Source organism: Canis lupus, chromosome 6, assembly GCF_003254725.2.
Source record: "Canis lupus dingo isolate Sandy chromosome 6, ASM325472v2, whole genome shotgun sequence".
Taxonomy (NCBI): Eukaryota; Metazoa; Chordata; class Mammalia; order Carnivora; family Canidae; genus Canis; species Canis lupus.
The window spans coordinates 12,608,209-12,628,245 of NC_064248.1; the positions used below are offsets into that span (position 1 = coordinate 12,608,209).

Sequence of the window (20,037 nt, forward strand, 5' to 3'; positions counted from 1 at the left end):
AAAAATAAGTTTATTATAAAAAAATAAAATTAAATTAAAAAATGAAAAAAAATAAATAAAATCTTAAAAAAAAAAAAAAAGAGTCTGCCATATTGCCCTCACACAGGCTTCACACTCCCGTCCACTTGAGATGCTCTTTCTCTTCATACTCCGACAGTATCTGTTTTGGAAATTTCCCTCTAATCATTGCTTATTGTTCAGTCGGTTTCTCGGTCTCCCCACCTGGCTTTCCACGAGAGCCCACGTCCCTGCTGCGGGGCCGCGGGGCACAGGGCTTCTCTGGGGTCAGTCTTCCTGTGAGGGGCTGGGTCCCAGCGGGCCTCCCTCAGGCTGTGCCCTTGGCTCTCTCCCAGGCTGAACCTTCGGGAGCTGGGGCCCTGGGCCTCCCACATGCGTTGGCTGGTCTGGATCATGGCCTCTGTGGGCACCATCTACGTCTTCTTCTTCCATGAGCGGTAAGCCAGGGCTGCGGGGTGGGGGGAGTGTCACGGGGTGGGGGCTGGGCCTCCTCTCTGCCCCTGGGGAGATGACAACCCAGGGTGACCCCCTGAGGCATGAGGGTACAGCTCTGCCTAGCATCATGGGGTTCAGGCCCATGGATGGCCACCAGGGCCACAGCCTGTAGGGTGGATCTGAAGAGCGTTTTTAACAAAGGCCTTGTGGGTCATGTGTTACCCATCTTCCCTAAGCTGGGTGGTCAGGTGAGGGGGAGAGGTTGCGAATACCTTCACTTCAGTCCTGCAGAGTGAGAAAAGAAACAGAGCTATAGAAGACAAAGGGAATAAGTGACCCCTGGAATCTCCAGGGACAGCAAATCAGTGTCAGTCGGTTGTAGCCACTCGGATGTATGGAGGGCGGCTGCCTGGGCCCAGCAGGAAAAGGTGCTAGGGTCACCTAGCAATGGCTGCCCCAGGCTCGAGTGTGGCATGCTGTACTCAGCAGTGGCAATCCTGGCCTGTCATCTCATCGATGGAGACCCAAGTCCCAGAGGGAAGGAGATCCACCCAGGGCCACCCAGCTCTGCCAGCACCTGCTGGGTGTCAATGGGTGAAGTCAGAGTCCAGGAGTGCTGGGCAGAGGGTGGAGTCCTTCTCACTCTTTTGGTTGGGGTGTCCCTCCTACCCAGAACGGGGAGCTGTACGCTGTTCCTCATGGGGAGGCTGTCCCGAGGCCCAGATGGCTTGTCTTCCTGCCAGGTACAAGCTGGTGGAGCTGCTCTGCTATGTCATCATGGGCTTCTTCCCTGCCCTGGTCATCCTCTCAATGGTAAGTCCCACCTGCCCAGCAAGGGGACTCCCAGCTGGCTGGAGGGACCCAGCGTGCCTCTCGGGATCACTGAGTCCAACCCCCTCCTCTGGCACATGAGGAAACTGAGGCCTGACTCTGCCTAACCTCCAGCGAGCTGTGTGACCCTCCCCGATTCAGCCCTCATGTATGTTTAAGGATTGAATAGGAAAACCCATGGGGGGGATTAGGATGGTACCTGGCACATAGTAAGTACCCAGTCACTAAATTAAATCTGTGGTAAAACATTCCTGGCCGTAGAGGCAGAGTCAGGGCTCTGGACTTCTGATTACCTGCTTTGGTGTCTGTATATCCTAAACTGCTTGTCCACACCAGAGACCAAGCCCAGAAGGGGCACCTTCCCTATATATAGTCTGAGCCCTTACTAAGTGCAGGAGGCCTACCCACAGGATCTTACTTCCTTGACCCAGGTGTCCCTGGAGAGGGACATGATGTCCCGTTCATGACATTCAGGCCAGCCCATGTGCATGTGCAGCCCCTAAGTGGCTGAGCCATGATTTGCCCCCATAACATTGGCGACTAGGATGGATCTCAGGTGTGCCCCCCCCGCCCCCCCCCCCCCCGCTGTGAGGGGCAGAGGCCAGGAAGAGAAGAGGTGGGGGGCGGCAAGTGTGGAAACCACATCACCCCTCCCAGCCTCCGTTGTCCTGTCAAGTGGGCACAGAAAACTCACCTGCCTGGCACCCTCCCTAGTTTATTTATCTTACACTCTTATTGGCAGGTGGTAAGATTATATGTTGTCAAGTCTATCACGTGTTTCATCTTTTTGAAAAATTTTATCTTCTTTATTTTTTTAACTCTAAGTGTTATGGTTAGGAAAGCCTTTCTTTCTTCCTTCCTATGGTTAGGAAAGTATTTTCTCCTGTTTCTGTTATGGATTTAAACTTCCCACCGTGGTTTCTTCTGGACATGGTGATTTGTCCCCAGACACCTAGCCAGTGATTTCAGTTACCTGCCATTTAAACATGTTCCTTTGACCACATGTTAAATTCAGACATATATGTGTGAACACAATATTTCAGTTCTGTTTTGTCCAAGGGCCTGTCTCTATTCTGGCACTAAACTGAGTGAGCTAATGTAGCTTAATTACGTTTTATTTATTTATTTACAGATTTATTTATTTATTTGAGAGAGAGAGAGAGAGAGAGAGAGCACAAGGAGAGAGAGAGGCAGAGGGAGAAGCAGGCTCCCTACGGAGCAGGGAGCCCTATGTGGGGATCAAGCCCCAGGACCCTGAGGTCATAACCTGAGCCAAAGGCACACTCTTAACTAATTGAGCCACCCAGGCACCCCTATCTTTAAATTAAAAAAATTTTTTTGATGTATATTAAATATTACATTATATAATTTATGACAAATATTTTTATGACAAATATTTTTAACATTAAAATTTTTTTAAACATCTAAATGTCTTTTTAAAAAATTAAAAATGTATGAAGTATAGTAGAATAAATAGTACATTATATCATTTATATTAAATATTTTTAATTTTTAAAAATTTAAATTTATTTTAAAAATATTACGAATTCAACTAAATATTACATTGTAATGTTTTGAAATCTTAAAACTATTTGTTTAAATATACTTTTAAGTTTTTAAAAATTTGGGCACCTCGGTGGCTCAGCGGTTGAGTGTCTGCCTTTAGCTCAGGTCATGATCCTGGGGTCCTGGGATCCAGTCCTACATTAGGTTCCCCACAAGGAAACTGCTTCTCCCTCTGCTTCTGTCTCTGCCTCTCTCTGTGTCTCTCATGAATAAATAAATAAATAAATTTTAAAAAGGTTCTTAAAAATTTTATGAAGTACATATTACATTATATAATTTATAGTAAATGTTTTTTAAATTAAAATATCATTTAAATTTATGTTAAAATTTTTAAATTTTATTAATTACACTAAATAAATACTAAATTATACACTATCTGTCCAATCATATATTACATATATTTAAGGACATATATATACTTATATATAGTAAGTGTATATTTAAATACACAATCACTGCAAAAAATAAGTCTGAACATGTGTGAAAGAGCCAAAGCCCCCTTCCATGTCCTCCCTAATACAATGCTCCAGCTGTAACCACCACTCAGTTTGTTGTATGTCCTTTTTATTTATTTATATGCAAATCTACGTGGATATGCAGACATACTGAATTATTTGTTCTTCTACGAAAATAAGGTCACACGAAATGCGCTGCTCTGCAGCATGCTTTCCTCACTTAGCACGTGTCGTGGGCGTATCCTCATGACAGTCACTTGGAGTAATGCCCGCCTCTTAAGGCAGTTGTGACGGTGGCACAAAGGCCCTCCATGCGGTGCCTTGCACCTAGCAAGTGCTAGGAGGTTCTAGATATTCCTAACGTTGTTACTGTGTAATTAATATGTGAGTACAATGCTCTGGAGGACTGAATGGATCAGTTAGTGTCCACAGGGACAATGAAATACTATGCAGCTGTTCAAAAGATGGAAATGTCTCCTGCCATGGGTTGCAGACTGGTCCCCCATAGACCAGTTAACCCAGTGTGGCGTTGCAGCATGGTGGGGATGGTGTGAGTCCATCGATCTAGAATGATCATTTCCTATGCATCATTATGTACAAAGTGCATATGGCATGTTGCTCGTGGAGAGAACATTTCTGGAAGGATACTGTTAGCAGTGGCAGCTTGTAATTCGTGTACAGGTGGACCCAGGAAGACAGGGGGTGGGGGATGGTGTGATGGCTCTCATCGGGTCTCTGCCATTCCCTTTAACTACCTATTGCTCAGGTATTAATACTGCTCATCTCTGATGGCTAGGATGACTCCTTTTTTTCTTAATATTTTTTGTTTGATTTCTCTAAAATTCTTTTCCCTGGACATATATTCCTTTTTAAAAATTGTGATAAAGTATACATAAAAATTACGATTTTAACCATTTTCAGTATATAGTTGAGTGGCATGAAGCACATTCACATTCTCATGCAGCTGTTACCACCAGCCATCTCCAGAACTTTCTCATCACCCCAAGCTGAATCTCTGTTCCCAGGAAACACTAACTCTCTGTTCCTCCTTCCCCAGCCCCTGGTAACCTCCATTCTATTTTCTGTCTCCATGGATTCAGTGGACACCAGGGACCTTATCTGTGTGGGATCCTACAGTATCTGTCCCTTTGTGTCTGGCTCAGTCCACTTAGCATCATGTCCTCCAGGTTCATCCATGTTGTAGCAGGTGCCAGATTTCCTTCCTTTTTAACTCTTGAGCAATAATTGCCCACAGTATGAAATAACACGAATAACAACTTGTTTATCCATTAATCCATCCCCAGACATGTGCCTTGCTTCCACATTTTGGCTGTTACAAACCTGGATATACCAGTATCTGTCCACATCCCTGCTTTCACTTCTTTTGGGTACACACACAGATTGTATTAATTTTTAGAAAACATACGCTATAAAATAGTCTTTGAGATTTTGGTAGACATCAATAACATTTGAGAATTAATTTTGGGAAGAATTAATATGTGTCAAGACCTTCTACCCGGGAATCTGGGCTGGCTTCCTATCCATGTTTCTTTTTGTTTTGAGTACGTGGGCGGGGATTGTGGGGTGCTCCCAGCCTTGCTGGCTGCTCCTCTAACTTGTGCCCTACCTTTGTCCTTGCCGACAGCCCAACACCGAGGGCATCTGGGAGCTGATGACTGGAGGGGTCTTCTACTGCTTGGGCATGGTGTTCTTCAAGAGTGACGGGAGGATCCCCTTTGCTCACGCCATCTGGCATCTCTTTGTGGCATTTGGTGCTGGCACCCACTACTATGCCATCTGGAGGTACCTGTATCTGCCCAGCACTGTGCAGGCCAAGGTGTCCAAGTGAGGTGGCTCCGATGCATGGGGCAGAGCATCATGAAAAGCATTTCTATGAACTTTGGTTCAGAGCAGTGCCCAGGCCCATCTGCACATCCACGGGCAGAGTTTTCGATGGGTCCAAGGCTACTTCTGGTAGTAGCCAGAATGTCCTTAGGGTCCCAGGTGAGAAAGAAAGCATTTAGTAATTTTTACAGAGGATAAATTAACCCTGCAATGTGTTTCTATTCTAGGCAAGTATTTCCTAATACAACCAACATTAACATCTTCAGAAAAGGGAGAGACATTGTCCTGGCAAATTGGGGGACCTTGGGCCAATAGACACTCTTTAGGGTTCTCATAACTCTGTTAGGGAATTGGTGGATTGTTTGTACCCCGCTGGCCAGGGCCTCCTCTGCTACCAAAGTCCTGGCTGGGGAATTGTGCCCTGTTCAGGGAAAGTCACCCAGCCTGTAGATCAGGGATGGTGAATATCCATGACCACAGCAGACATCACCAATCAAATGGAGCATGGTGCAGTATCAGTATTCTTCTCCAGGAGGTGCTCTGGGCAGCCATGACTTATCAACTCAGCACTTAGGATGGCCCTTCTTAGCCTTTTCTGTCTTCTGTGCTCTGCAGTGGGATCATGACCAGACCAGTTAGAAGTCTCCATGTAGGGGAGCATACTTATCTCCTGACACTATGCCTGAACTCCTTCTCCCTGTTGGGGACACTCCTGGAGTGGGGCAGTCTGGGGACAATGAAGGGAGACCTAGGTAGACAGCTCGAGGAACCCCTGGCCTTCGGCTACACCATAGCTGATTCTCAGTACAGAGGAAGAGTGGTTGGGGATTGGGAAGTGGTTAGTTGGCCAATTCCTCTGCTGAAAAATCCATAGAAATGATCAGAGCCATTCCTTGGGGGGGGGGGGGGCAAGCAGATCCCAGGAAATTGCTCACCTGCTCCAGATTTAGGGCTTGTGATGCCAACTTTCGGATTCTTGCTTGGTGCAAATCATGGCCCTTAGAGGCTCCTCAGATAAGCCCCAGAAGGAAGGCAGGCCTTGGCTAGTTTGATAGGGATCTGGGCAGAGTGTCCCCAGTGTTGGGATACCCCCACCTCTGAAGCTCCTAGTAGCCCAATGACAAGACTTCTGGGGACCTGTCCTCATAGTGTCCTCCCAGGGTTGGGCTGTCCACTCTGTACCTGGCACGTGGACATTTACTGGGGAGGGGATCCAGGCCTAGCTCCTGATCTGAGTGGGAATCTGGGAATCTCTGAATCAAGCATCTCTCAAGGTAGACAAGCCTCAGCCTACAGCTCCCAATCAAAGTTGGGTGAGCCAAGACAGGATGCCTTATGCTTAGTTCTAGTACATTCCAATGTATTTCAGGGTTCCAGCATCTGGAATCTCATGTACCAAAGCCAGTATTAAACCATCCGACACATTCCTCAGACAGGCGGGTTCTGAGCTGGCAGATGCTTTGGGGGTTGGGGGTTAGCTTTGTCCTCTTGTGCCTTGTGTGCATGTATGTGTGGGTGCACTCCCAGTCCCTGGAAGCTGCCTTCATCTGGTCTGCCTACCCTCAGATGGGGTCAGGGTTGAAGGTTGGGGGGTGGGGAGAGGAAGCTTTGTGGGGGAGGGCCCCCTAGAGAAGGGCTTTGCCCACAGGCAGGGACACTGTGACAGTGGGGGAGGAGCTCTTGTTAGCTATGGGAAACCAGTCAGGAAATCTCTCAGACCACGGCACCAGCACCATGCCAAGCTGACGTGAAAGTCCTGTCATTGAGGCACTGATGAGAACCAAAGCCCTGTTACAGGACCGGGCCTGGGTGGCCTGGGACAGGGACCTGGGTCTCCTTTAGTGACTCTGGAGCTCAGCTCCTTATGTGACACCTGCAGCTCCTCCTGCCCCCTCCTCTTGGCTACTCAAGCTTGCTTTTTCCCCAAGACAGCCTGCCCCTTTATGCCCCGCAACTTTTGAGATGCTGGTCCACCCATCTTGTTCCTACTCATCCTTCAAAGCTCTGCTCAGGCATTAGTGTCGAGGGACTTCTGACCTTCTCTGACTCAGGTGCTCCCGCCTGCTTCCCACCACCCTCTGTGCTTACCTGCGCCATGGCTAGAAGCTCTGTCCTTCATCATCCTGGTCCTTGCACCTGCCCCCCAACTCAGGAGCTCTTTAAGGGAGGAGCTATATTTTGCCGGACTTAACATAAAATCTGGCTTCTTCTGTTTGTGAGGGCCAATTTCTTAACCTTAGTGTCCTCAGCTATAAGCTGGGTATAGTAAGGTACCTTGCAAGGTTGCTTAAAGATGTGATAGGATGACAAATGTGAAATACCCAGCCTGGTATTCTAATTAGCATCCTTAGCTGTCCACTTGGGAAGCAACCCTTGATAATGAGATGACACTCTTCTAGGAGTGTCAGCTGCACTGCCCAAAGGAGTGAATTACGAATGGTGGGATTTCTGACTATGGACAGGCTGGTAAGGACACTGTTTTGTTGGCCTTGGCCACATTCCTTCCTTTTGCTCCAATTTAGGTGGTTTCCCATGAACCCTTTCTCTTCCTCAACATCATTTGTGAAAGTGAGTTTCCCAGCATTCCATTTCACCCAAACCCAGGCCCTGGCCTCCTCCAAAATGTGTCGGAGACAGTGCAGGAAAGGGAAAGATGTTCCTAGGCCAGTCCCTGCTGTGGGTAAGCATCCTGGTCTGTGCACTGGCCATGTGGGGTAGAGAAGGCAGGGCACTGGGAATTCAAATGCCAGCTCCCTCTTCCTGGCCACCTTTGAGGCTGTCATGTGCCAGGATGATCCATCAAAGCGGCTGTCCTGCCCCAAGGAGCCAGGGAGGCGGTCACCAGGCCTCTTTGATATTCTGGGCACTTCAGCAGCTGCTCCTGAGTTAGGCAGGCACTGTTGGGGCAGGGTGAAGGGTAGGAGCTGGCAAGAAGTGAGGATGAAGGCAGGTTCAGGAGGCTCCCACTGTGGCAACTGCCTCCCACTGCTCAGCCAGGCTAGAGGACAGGCCTGGAGGTGACAACTTGCATCCTCCATTCATTGGCAATCATCAGGGCAAGCCAAAGCAGGTGCACTTGCTGGTGGAGGCCTGCCTGCCAGCTGGCAGGATTTCCCTGACAGGCCCTGAGCAGAGCTTGCCGAGGGCTGTCCCTGGGGCCAGTAGCCTCTCAGGCCAGGGGACTTTAAGCCAACATCACAGACCAGAGCTGCCTTTCTCTCTTGATTGGAAATTGCACATATGGTAGGAGCAGGGCTGAGCATCCTTCTCTCCATCAGCATCGGGCTCAGGCCGGGGACTATCCCAGGACAGAACCGGGCAGGGGTGGGTGCAGGATGGGAGTTGTCAATGGGACTAGGCTGAGGTCCTGAAACCATACTAGTGGTGGGTGGGGGCCTCACACAGTGGGATGATGTACAGGGCTTCCCGAGAATGTTGCAGTCCTGGGTTTTCGGTGCACCAAACTCTTTTTCGTATTCGTCTGCAAGAGCTGAAGTGCTCTGAATGTTTTCCCACAGCTCTGCTGAGCACCTGCATTTGGGTTCAGGCCTCTGTTGGGAAGCAGGTGTTAGGGAGAGCTAAGCTAAGAGGGGCAGGTAATGCTCAGAGGTCTGGGAAATGAACCTGGTGACTTAGTCAAGAAGGCACTTATCACCTTTGCCACCATACACTGTGCAAGCAGGTGCTGAAAGGTAGGCTCTGGGAACTGCATCATGGGGTCCTGAAAGAACCTGTGGCAGTCCCAGCAGCCAGGTCCACACGAGTACACTGACACATGAGTACACTCACAGGTATGGTGCACAGCAGGTGTGAGGAGAAGCAGGAAGCTTGGGAGGCAGAGGCTTACCGAAATGGTGCCCCTCCTGGGGGCCAGGCTTTTTGCTGTGGCTTCATAGATGCTCTGTCCATGGATTGACACAGTCCCCTTAGCGGGGTAAGGATTATTAGCTGATCTTACAGAGCAGGAAGGCAAAGCACAGAGAGGTTTGGCAACTTCCCCAAGGGGACCCAGGATCTAACCAGCAAAGCAAAGCTTTGAAGCCAGGACTATCTAACCTCCAAGTGTCAGGTCTCATGGCCAGATCTCCTGTTTCCAAGGACATCCACTGCCCCCAAGTCTGTCCGCCAGGGAAGAATGTGGGGCTGAACATTTTTAATGATTTTTTTTTTTTAAAGCACTGGTGTGTAGCATTTGCTGATTTCCATGGTGTAAATGCTCCTATGGCTGATTTCAAGCTACCAAGTGACATCACTGAAGATATCTTGGAAAGGGGTATACATCTCTGGCCCTCCAAAGCTCGCACAGGCCCACCTGTGCCCCACTGCTTCCTGCCTGTGCTTCTCACTCAACTGGCCAGGGATGCCCAGGATGCTGAGTTGTGAGAACAGACCAGCTCTGCGGGGTCCCTGTGCAGGGCTAGGCCTGGCACTGAGCTGCTCGGACACTCCAGCTGCAGAGTCTGGAACCTGGAACCAATCAGACCTGCTCAGGGTCCAGCCCTACACAGACCAGCATGCAACCCTCCGCCATGTCCTTCATTCCCTCTGCCTCAGTCTCCTTGTCTGTAAAATGGAGATGGCAGTCAGCACATGGAGCCTCTTTCTCTTGCTAAGTTAAGGGCAAAGGTCATTTTTGTGGAAGGAAGTCAGAACAGTGTTCTTGGCCCTAGGATTTGGCCAGGGAATCTCTGCAGAGGTTTGCTGAACCCCAGATCCTGGCTGCCACCCCCCTTGAATGGCTGAACCAATAGGTCAGGATGGCACTCTGGAGTCTGAACTCTGCCAGCTGGTTTGAACACCGGTTCTGGAAGCCCTCCTCTGGAGCTCATCTGCTTTGAGGCCATGCCCCACATGTTAGTGATGAGGTTATGGAGTCAGATTCCAGAAGACAGACTCATGTCCAGGAGTGGGGGCCCTAACCACAGTTCTTACTTTGAGCTGTCTCTTTCTCACTTAGTTTCCTAGATTCACAGCACTAATACCCCTTAGCAGCCTGTGTGTATACACAGGCCATCCCTGAAATTGGGCTCTGTCGCTAACGTTGCATAAGCTCTGTCCCAAGCCCTGTGATTTACATCATCTTTATAAGCACTCTACGAGGTAGGTATGATCCCATCTTACTGATTTGGAGACAGGCTCAGAGAGGTTAAGTAACTCATCCAAGGGCACCTAGCTTATAAATGGTGGCCATGGGCTCTCCCCAACTCCACTATGCTCCCTAAAACACTGACAAGTCAATTTTAGGGTTTCCAGCGTGTGGGTGGGAGCAGTTGAAATGATAGTGGGCTTCATGTTTTTGCTTCAGCTGGTTCATGTGCTCTGAACGATTATATCAAAGGTGTGAGGCTTCATTCACTAGCCCTGTGTTCAGGCCAGTGTTGGAGACATTGGCAGAAGCTCCCACTCAGGCTTTCAAAAGATGCTTATTTGGGAGAATGTGTAGCCATATGGCTCCCAGTGGCAGGGTGGCTGGGAGGACGTTCTCTGGCCCCCATGCTAATGCTTACCACAGGGATTGGATTCCCTGTAAAAAGCTGCAAGCCACAGGTCCCAACGGGACACCTGGCCTGTGCACAGGTGGCTGGCAGGAATCTGTGTATCCCAGACCCATCCTCTTTTATGATTGCTTTATTTGAGATGCAATGTGCAAGGCTGGGAGCCTGAACAGCATGGGCCTTGAATATGAGCCAGAAGGGGTGGGACAGCTCAGTTTTGTACCCAGAGAGCAGGGATGAGAGCAGAGGAGCAACATGCCCAGGGCACAGAACTGGGTAGAGCTGGAGCTGATGCCTTTCCCTCCCATGCCTCTTTTCTTTCCTGGGCACTGTGGCCCCTGCTCTGGGTAGAAGGCCATGCAAGTCCTGCCCCCTCCAGTGACAGGATGTGCAGCCTGCTGCCTCTCTCACAGTCTGGTGGCACAGGTGGCATGGTTCCTCCTGGTCTGGCAGGGAGGATATATCAGCCCTTCCTTGTGATCTTGTTTTCCACATGTAGATGTGGTGTACCTGACTTCCTGCTTCCTGTGTGACTTTGGGCAGCTGACGTATCCTCTCTGGGCTTTCATCTGGTCAGCTGTAAAAGGAGTTGGTGGTCTTACTCAGCTGATTGTCAGCTGCTGGTCCATTTCCAAACTGTGCAGGTCAGGGATGGGCATGAAGCCCAGACGAGTGGGCTGGGCTGGCTTGACTCAGCATGGCAAGACCCTTCCCCAGTTTAAGGCAAGGTCCCCTAGGGGAGCAGAGGGCTGTGGACCCAGCTCCTCCTAGAAACAACACTGAAACCTTCCTTCATGCATAGACACCTTTGATAGATCAGTGTATGGAAAATAAAGACAGCCCAAATGGGCTGAGAAACACCAGACTCCATGTAGAGGAGTGCTCTCTGCATGGTAGCTATAAGGCACAGGTGGCTAAGTCAATTAAAATTAAATAAAATTTAAACTCGGTGCCTCAGGGGTACTAGTCACATTTTAAGTACTCAATAGCCACATGTGGCCAGTGGCTACCCTTTTTGGACAGCACAGATAAAGACAGTCTACATCCTTCCAGAATGTTCTATTGGACAATGTAAATCAATGTTTCTCAAACTTTTTGTCTTGGAACACCTTTGTGTTCTTAAAAACTATTGAGGACACCAAAGAACTTTTGTTTATGGGCTAGATCTAATATTAACATTCATCATACTAGAAATTAAAACTGGTAGTATTTCAAAATACCTATTAGTTCATGTAAAGATCAACTCATTACACGTTAACATAAGAAACATATTTTTCTATTAGAAATAACATTTGTCCAGACAAAAAGAGACTTAGGAGGAGGAGTGGCACTGTTTCACGTTCTTGCAAATCTCTTGAACGTCTGGCTTAACAGACCACCATAGGACTCCCCTGCCTGTGTTTGCACGAGCATGTGACAATCACCTGTGCCGTAGTGTCTGGCAACCTTTGCATGAAGGCAGGAGAGGGAAAGACAGATAATGTCATAGTATTATTGTGAAAACAGCTTCACTTTGTGAGCCCCTGAAAGGGCTTGGGGAGACCAACATTGTGGAGAATCAGTGATCTAGACTTTTCCCTCTAAACAGAGGTCACAAATGCCACACATGTGGTGAATATCACAGGCCAGCACTCTCCTCCTTTTAGCTTATTTTAGCTGAGCCTGGAGACATGGGCAGGATAGGGAGGCAGGAGAGGTGTGAGCAACAGTCTGGGACACCTGGTTGAGGGCAGATGCTGCGTCTCCACTGCCCATGCTCTGTGCCCAGCCCACCATACCCAGTGCTTAGTCGGTGCTCCGTGCACATTTGTGGGGGTAGCAGGGGAGCTTGGTCTCCTCTTCCCAGTTTGGGAAGATGTGGCTAGGGAGTCCCATGTATGCGTTGGCCCTTTGTATCCAGGTTAGACAGGTTCACAGCCATGGTCTGTGTGGACACTGCCCTGGCCTTTACTCTTGGTGAGTCTGAACATCAGAGGACAAACCAGAGTGCTATTGAGAGGCTCCCCAGGTTTTCCCCAGTGGGTCTGCCAGCCCTGGACTTACAGAGTGAAGGAGGCAGGGTCCCGGGGGAGACACACCCAGTCTGTATGGTGGTGAGCGTCTGAGTGACCTTTCAGGAGGGAACCTCAGACTCACCAAGGCTCATCTGTAGGGATGAGGGAACGCCTATCCCAAATTACAAGGATGGGAGATATAAAGATTTGTACCATAATATATTTAACTGTTCTTTCAATTCAAGAGGGATCTATAATTGGTCTAGATGTAGGTATCTCTGATGAGTATCTTTCCACATAAAGTTTTCCCTGAATAGAGTGGATTTTCTTAAGGCCACACTTCGACTTTGAGTCCTGTCTGTGCCGTCCAGTGGCAGCTGTTCCACCTGCTGTCATTGGACTGAGCCTTCTCTACAGTTGGCCACTGTCCCTGGGGGTTCAGGGTATCTAGGGATCTACTGCCTGGGCACTGCCAAGGAGCTGGCTTATCTGGAAGATTTGGAGCAGGCAACTCTGGCATTTGGCATGAACTGTAGAGGAGCCAGGGGAGCACGTGCCTGTTCCTCAGGTGGTCTGATTGGTGGGGGGCGGAAGAGGGAGGTGTGGGTGGGGGAGGGGATGCTGCCTGCTGCATGGCTGCTGGCGCCTGCATGATGTCTAACGATGTCCACTGCCTGTGCGAGCCAGGAAGTCGTGGAGGTATTGGTGTGCTCTGCTTAGGGCACTCTGGAGACCAGTTGTTAAATATCTTGGGGCCTGGTATCTCATTAAACTGAGAGTGGTGTGAGATTGGCCTTGATGGAATATTTACACCATAAGAATCAGCAAAAGGCTACAGATCAGAGCCTAATATTTTTGGAGAGCTATTTTACAAGCATGCCACTGCCTGCGGCCTGGGTACATCTTTCTGCATTCCACCCCCCACTTTATCAGTGTAACAGGCACTATACACACAGTTCCGAACATGTTCACATGTTCACGTTTTCATATATTTCTCCCAGTAAAACCTTGCAAGACAGGGAAACAGGCTGTTCAGAGAGGCTATGTGACTGGTGCAAGGTCATCCATGGTGCAGGGCAGGGCTGGAATCCAAGTCATGGTTCTTGGGCCTCACATCCTCTTCCTTCCACTGTCTTGCTCCCTGATTGCTGAGCTCTGGGGCAGGGGATGAGGCATCTCCTTAACATCCTCCCAGGGCCTTGTTCTCCAGACTTGAGCGATGCCATCCTTTGGCTGCTCAATCTCTGCACTCAGTTTTGCCTGAGCCTTGCGCGGCCTGAGGATGAAAGGCTGATGTGCTCGGCTCCTGCCTTTGGAAACTGGCCAGGGCTGAGACTGTTTCCAGGGGGCAAGGACACTGGAGCCCAAGGACTTCCATGTGGCCCAGCCATCGAACCCTGAGCTTAGAGTGGCCCCTCGTCACTGGGGTCCAGTGGGGCTCAGCCACAACTGGTTATCCCAGGTCTGCATGGAGTCTCTGCCCATACTACCTCAGCTCACAGGTGTCCTAACAACCATCTCTTTGCAAAGCTGGCCTTGTCATGGGCTCTCAAACCCACCTGTACCCTTGTTGTGGCATTAGGAGGGGAGGTGCCACATTCCAGCCATAGCAAGTAACAGGAGGCTCACTTGTGCTTCCTGGGATCCACCTGCTCCATCATGTGGGATTAAGCTGCAGGCTCTGTGGGTCAGCTGTCCTCCATTTATTCCCAGATGCTAGCATTTTCCAAACCTTTTTGATTAACACTCATCATCAGAAATACATTCTATAATGTGATTCCAATTTACACGTCCATCGCTGAAACAGGACCTACTTATGTGATGCACTAGGGTGCTTCCTACCCTCCCCTGTCCATCTTTTGTCACTCTTTCAAGTTGCTGGTTGCAATGCACAACACTGCTTTTATGCCTCATGAGTGAGTCTGAACCTACGGTCTGGAAATTGTTCTAGTTGGTTCTGTCCTGGGAAGGCATGAGCATTGGTACTAGGTACTTAGTCGCTGTGATTGGGGGGTGGGGGTGGGGTCAGCATGATGCTCCTCAGAAACTTGGGTGCCCAAGGGCAAATGGGAACAGTTAAAGAGAAAGAAGTTAGGAGCTTTAGAGGATCTGGCTGCTCAGAACCCTGACCCCACTGAGAGGAATACAAGACCAGATTTTTGGGTCTCTTGTTTTGGTGATTAGCCCCATGTTCTAAGGGACCTTGGGGCAGGATGGTCCCAGAGACCTCAGGAATGTGTGTCAATGTTTAGTTCAGGCAGGGCTGGGAAGGCAGGAGGGAGACAGCGAATCTGTTTGAAAAATGAATGGACCCAATTTTGCAAGAACCATTGTGCCTCCAATTTCAAATTTTGAGCCCTGATCCTGCTGAACGGATCGCCCGCCAGCCCTGTTTATATCACCAGGTTTTACTAGGCATATTCCCACTCCTGTTGCTTATGAAGGCCTTTCTGGGAGGATAGGGGTAGGGGCGGGGAGCAGGAGCTCTGACTGTCACACTTGTTTTTCTAGACCTATTGTGTCTACAACGTTGGAGACTGGCATCTGTGGCATGACTTTTAAAAAATGTCCTGCTGGTACTGGACTCTCTCTGTGTTTGTGAAATTGCCATTTTGTATTAACACAACATTTGATAAACATTTGTAGTAAAGAGGAATAATCCTGCCGGTGAATGTTATTGTTTGCGGTGGAGTAGAAAGCACTTAAAAAAATAAAAATCCAAGATGCCTCCCTCTTGTCCAGCTGTCTTTTTAAAAATAACGTCTGTTCACTCCTTTTATCAAAGCAGTCTCTGTTCACTGTAGATAACCTGAATTATTTAGGAAAGCATAAGTAAATTAAAAACCCTGCATCAGCTGTCTTGCTGTAAAACAATGTACCCTAAAATATAGTGGCTTTAAAAAATTTTTTTAATTAATTTATTCATGAGAGACACAGGCAGAGGGAGAAGCAGGCTCCCTCAGGGGAGCCTGAGGCGAGACTCGATCCCAGGGCCTGGGATCATGCCCTGAGCTGAAGGCAGACGCTCAACCGCTCAACTGCTGAGCCACCCAGGTGTCCCTGTAGTGGCTTAAAACATCAGTAATCATCGGCATCTCTCACAGCTTCCATCAGTTGTGAATTCAGTATGGGCTTCAGGTGGAGGATGTGAAGGCTGGCATGAGAATTGCCCCAAGGTGCTTTCACTCACAGATCCTGTTGGGTGATGTTGGTAGGTTCCTGGGGCCCTGAATGACCATATATCCTGTTTCAAAACATAGATTTTATGGCAAGGCCAAGAGATCAGGGGATGATTGACATTGAAAAGACAGTTTGTCCCTCAGAGTTCCCAGGAAGAGGGGGCATAGGATACCACCTATTCAGGGCCCATCAGGGGACAGAGGGGACCAGAGAAAATCATAGGCACTAGATTTATTGTGGCTCCTGAGGGAAGGAACAGATGACATTTAGGATTAGCAGATTTGGGGTTGGCTAGTTTGCAGAATTTCAGCAGGCTCTGGGGCATAGGGACTGACCCTAGTTGTGTGACACTTAGTCCTGGGGTGATGAGGACAGGGGAATATTGGTCTGGAGTCTAAGCCCAATAGAGGTGGGGAGGTATGGTCTCTAGACTGGTTGTTTTGCATATGAAACGACTGGTTGGTTTGCATATGAAAGGTATATCTTAGCAGGTGAGTTGTTTACTCTCCAGAGATTGGCTACCCCTGGGAAGGGCAGTCTTCCCATGGTTGCTATAAGGTCCCAGATATGAAAACATCAAAAGCAAAGACATTTTAATACACACCAGGTGACTTCCCCATTGGTCTGGGCTTCCCTTTACAACAAGGCAGATGGGTCCCAAGAGAAAGAAAGCCAGGTAGGAGACACGATCTTTTATGATCTAGCTTTGGAAGTCTTCACTTCTCCTATGTTCTATGGTGGATACAGCTAAATAGTCCTTCCAAAAAAAAAAAAAAAAGTCCTCCCAAGATCAAGGGGGAGGGAAGGCAGACCTCCTCTCCACCACCTGATGGAGGAGAGTTCGAGTTACAGTGGAAGAGGAGCATGTGGGATGTGGACATATTGATAGGGCTATCTATCTTTGGAAACTGCCTCAAACTCCATCACCCAGAAATAATCACTGTTAGTATTCCCAACCTATCCTGATTGCACATCTTCTTGAATGTGATTTAACAAGGAAGAAGTGATCTGTTAATAAAATTTTGTTTTCTTGGGCAAGTCCATTAGCCTCTCGTGGCTTCAGCGTAGACGTGGAATTAGATTAAGGGCTCTCATGTGTGTCTTGGGCACTAGAATGATCTCCAGCTGGACTAAGCTGTTTCTCCCCAATTTGAAAAATGGCCACTTGTTCTCAATTCTCATTTCAAAAAAGTTAATGCATAGTATTTTTTCAATCTTAATTATTTTTCTCATACATACATTACAAACTAAATGGTACTTTCTATAACAAATTCTCACAGTCATCAAATCAAGTAAACAAATAAAAAAAATTAATGTGAATGGAAATGTCAGAACCAGCCAAACATATTTGATTCAACACTGTGTTTCTTGAGGCTACATATGCTCATGTTCGTGATCTTATATTGTGATCATATCACAAAGTCATATTTTTGGCCAATGACATTGATCCTAAGTTCTACTTGGTTTGAAATACTATCCCACTTGTTCCCCAGTTCCGAGACTGGGCCTCGAGGCTTCCCCACCTGAATAGTTTATTAACCACTGGGGTAGATGATTTCTTAGGTCCCACCTGAGCTAAAATCTTTGACAATCAAGTAAGTGGTTCAGGTTCTATGCAACAGATGAAATACTCAAGTGTAAAGTGATTTGACATGATCCATTTTAACAGAACTGAGCCTTTTGTTTGTTTCAATCAAACACACCTACTACCCCTGGCTTCATTTCCCATCTCCATACATTGAATCGTGGCTTTTTTTAAGTTTTTATTTATTTATTCATGAGAGACACACAGGCAGAGACACAGGCAGAGGGAGAAGCAGGTGCCGTGCAGGGAGCCTGATGTGGGACTCGATCCCAGGACCCTGGGATCACGACCTGAGCCAAAGGCAGATGCTCAACTGCTGAGCCACCCAGGCGTCCCTGAATTGTGTTTTCAAATTAAGTATCTTACCCAAGCTACAGATGCAAATGCCTCTACATCAGAATAGACATATCAACTTTAAACTGAATAAAATAAAATATCATTACTCTGTAGACCTGATACCCCTTATATCCCCAGTGCCAGGAGGTATACTACATTGTTGACTGGAAGTTGCTCAACATATGACACAGCAAGGAAAGTAACAGTGAATTTTGCCTGATGAGTGTACAAAGAATGGCCGAACCCAGAGCACTGCTGTTGTGGGTTGTGGTGCTGAGTTCATTGAGAATGGGATCCCAGGATTAAATCACTTGTTTGGACAGAAAGAAAGACTGGGATCTAAGTCCACGTGCCTGCTGCTACCTGTCCTTCCTCCCTTCTGGTCCCCCCCAGAGCCCAGTCTTTCTGCCCCTAGACAGGTCATCTCTTGGGGAACCTGCCCTTTGGTGTTAACCAGATGCTTTTTCTTTGGGCTTCTTGGTGCCTTTCCTTGATTGAGTCCTAGGATTCTACTGCCCTCTCGTGGCATTCCATTTTATTCCATGGATTTCCAAAGATGGTCAACCTTGCAGCTCAAAAACTTTTGTTCACCTGCCTCTGGGCCCGGCGCAGGGATACATAGATTAATAAAACTCAGTTCTTGCCCTTGATAAGTTTCCAGTTGAGGGGATGAGAAGGAGATGGGTGGAAATTTATTCATTCCTTTGATTACGTAGTTAGCCAGTATTTATTGAGTACCTCGTAGGCACCAGCATGGCACTAAAGAAGGCAGGTGAGGTACCCGCCTTTACAGAACACAACCCTCAGTGGGTGTTAAATACTCCAACAAATACAGTTATTTATTTATTTATTTATTTATTTATTTATTTATTTATTATTTATGTTTATGTCTAAAGATTTTATTTATTCATTCATGAGAGACAGGGAGAGAGAGAGACAGAGAGAGAGAGGCAGAGACACAGGCAGAGGGAGAAGTAGGCTCCCTGCAGGGAGCCCAATGCGGGACTAGATCCCAGGACGCTGGGATCAGGACCTGAGCCAAAGCCAGATGCCACTGAGCCACCCAGGTGCCCCACAGCAAATACATTTAAATAGTGATAAATGCCTATGCATTAAATAAAGCAAGTAATGAGATGGAGGCCATCAAGAGAATGAGTCCAGAGAGAGTAGTGGAGCTGACTTTTAATGAGGGGAAGGTGCCAGCATGCAGATACAAGAGGAGGAGTATTTGAAGAAGAGGAGGCAGCAAGGGGAAAGATTTCAGAGGTGGGAACGAACAGTGCATTTGAGAACAGAAGTTCAGTATGGCTAGAGTGCTGTGATGCAGGGAGCGTTGGCATGGGCAGCAGGGACAGTTGGGGTAGGGTTTGAGGTCTGCTTATTCTAAGTGCAAAGGGGAGTCATGGAGGAGCATAGGCTGAGGAGTAACATCTCATTTGCATTTAAGGAACATAGTTTGATATAATGTGAACCAGTGGGAGTGCAGAGGAGGGGTGTAGATTCAAGTGTGGGGGGGCAGGGAGCCCTTCCTGGATAAGGTGTGTTAGCTATCTTTTGCTGCATAACAAACTTCCCCAAACTCAGTGGGTGAAATCAATAAGAAACATATATCATCCCGCAGTTCCTGAGGATTGGGAATTGGGGAGCAGCTTTGCTGGATGGTTCTGGCTCAGGGTCCTTCATGAGATGCAATTAGCATGCTGGGCAGGGCAGCATTCAACTGAAGGCTGCTGAGGCTGGAGGACTCACATTCAAGATGGTGCATGCATGTGGATGGCAGGTTGGTGCTGGCTGTTGGTTTTGCACCATGTGGATCTCTCTAGGGCTTCTGGAGTGTTCTCCCAATATGACAGGCTGCTTTTCCTAGAGTGAGTGATCCCAGAGAGAGCAAGGAAGCCACATCCTTTATAATTTAACTCCAGAAGTCAAACTGTCATTTTGGTGAGATCTTAGTGATTATACAGATCAGCCCTATCCAGCACAAGAAGGAACCACACAGTGGTGTGAAAACCAGAGGGTGTGAATCATTGGGGATCTCCTGGGAGGTTGGCTACCACATAAATAACACCTGATCTGAGTCCTAAAGGAAGAGTGGGGATTGGCCAGGTGACGAAGATGAGTGTTAGGGTTGAACTGTGTCCCCTTAAAATTCATAGGTTGAAGCTCTGACCCCTAACGCCTCAGAGCAAGACTATATTTGCAGGTGGGGCCTTTAAGAGGTGATTAAGTCATAAAATGAGGTCATTGGGGTGGGCCCTAATCCACTAGGACTGGCGTCCTTGTAACAGAAGATTAGG

General features: G+C 48.0%; 1 protein-coding gene across 11 annotated transcripts in view; it reads left to right on the forward strand.

Annotated features, from left to right (window-relative positions):
- The window catches only part of RADIL (Rap associating with DIL domain), a 127,376-nt gene that overhangs the window by 37,421 nt on the left and 69,918 nt on the right, over positions 1 to 20,037 (forward strand). For 7 of the 11 annotated variants that reach the window (XM_035717595.2, XM_035717587.2, XM_035717591.2 and 4 more), the window contains exon 5: positions 354 to 455. In XM_035717595.2, the coding sequence (XP_035573488.1) occupies positions 354 to 455 (102 nt within the window). Of the gene's footprint in view, positions 1 to 353; positions 456 to 1,126; positions 1,267 to 4,950; positions 15,368 to 20,037 lie in introns of those variants that run through there. The other 4 variants (XM_049111179.1, XM_035717590.2, XM_035717596.2 and 1 more) reach the window with 3 other exon arrangements.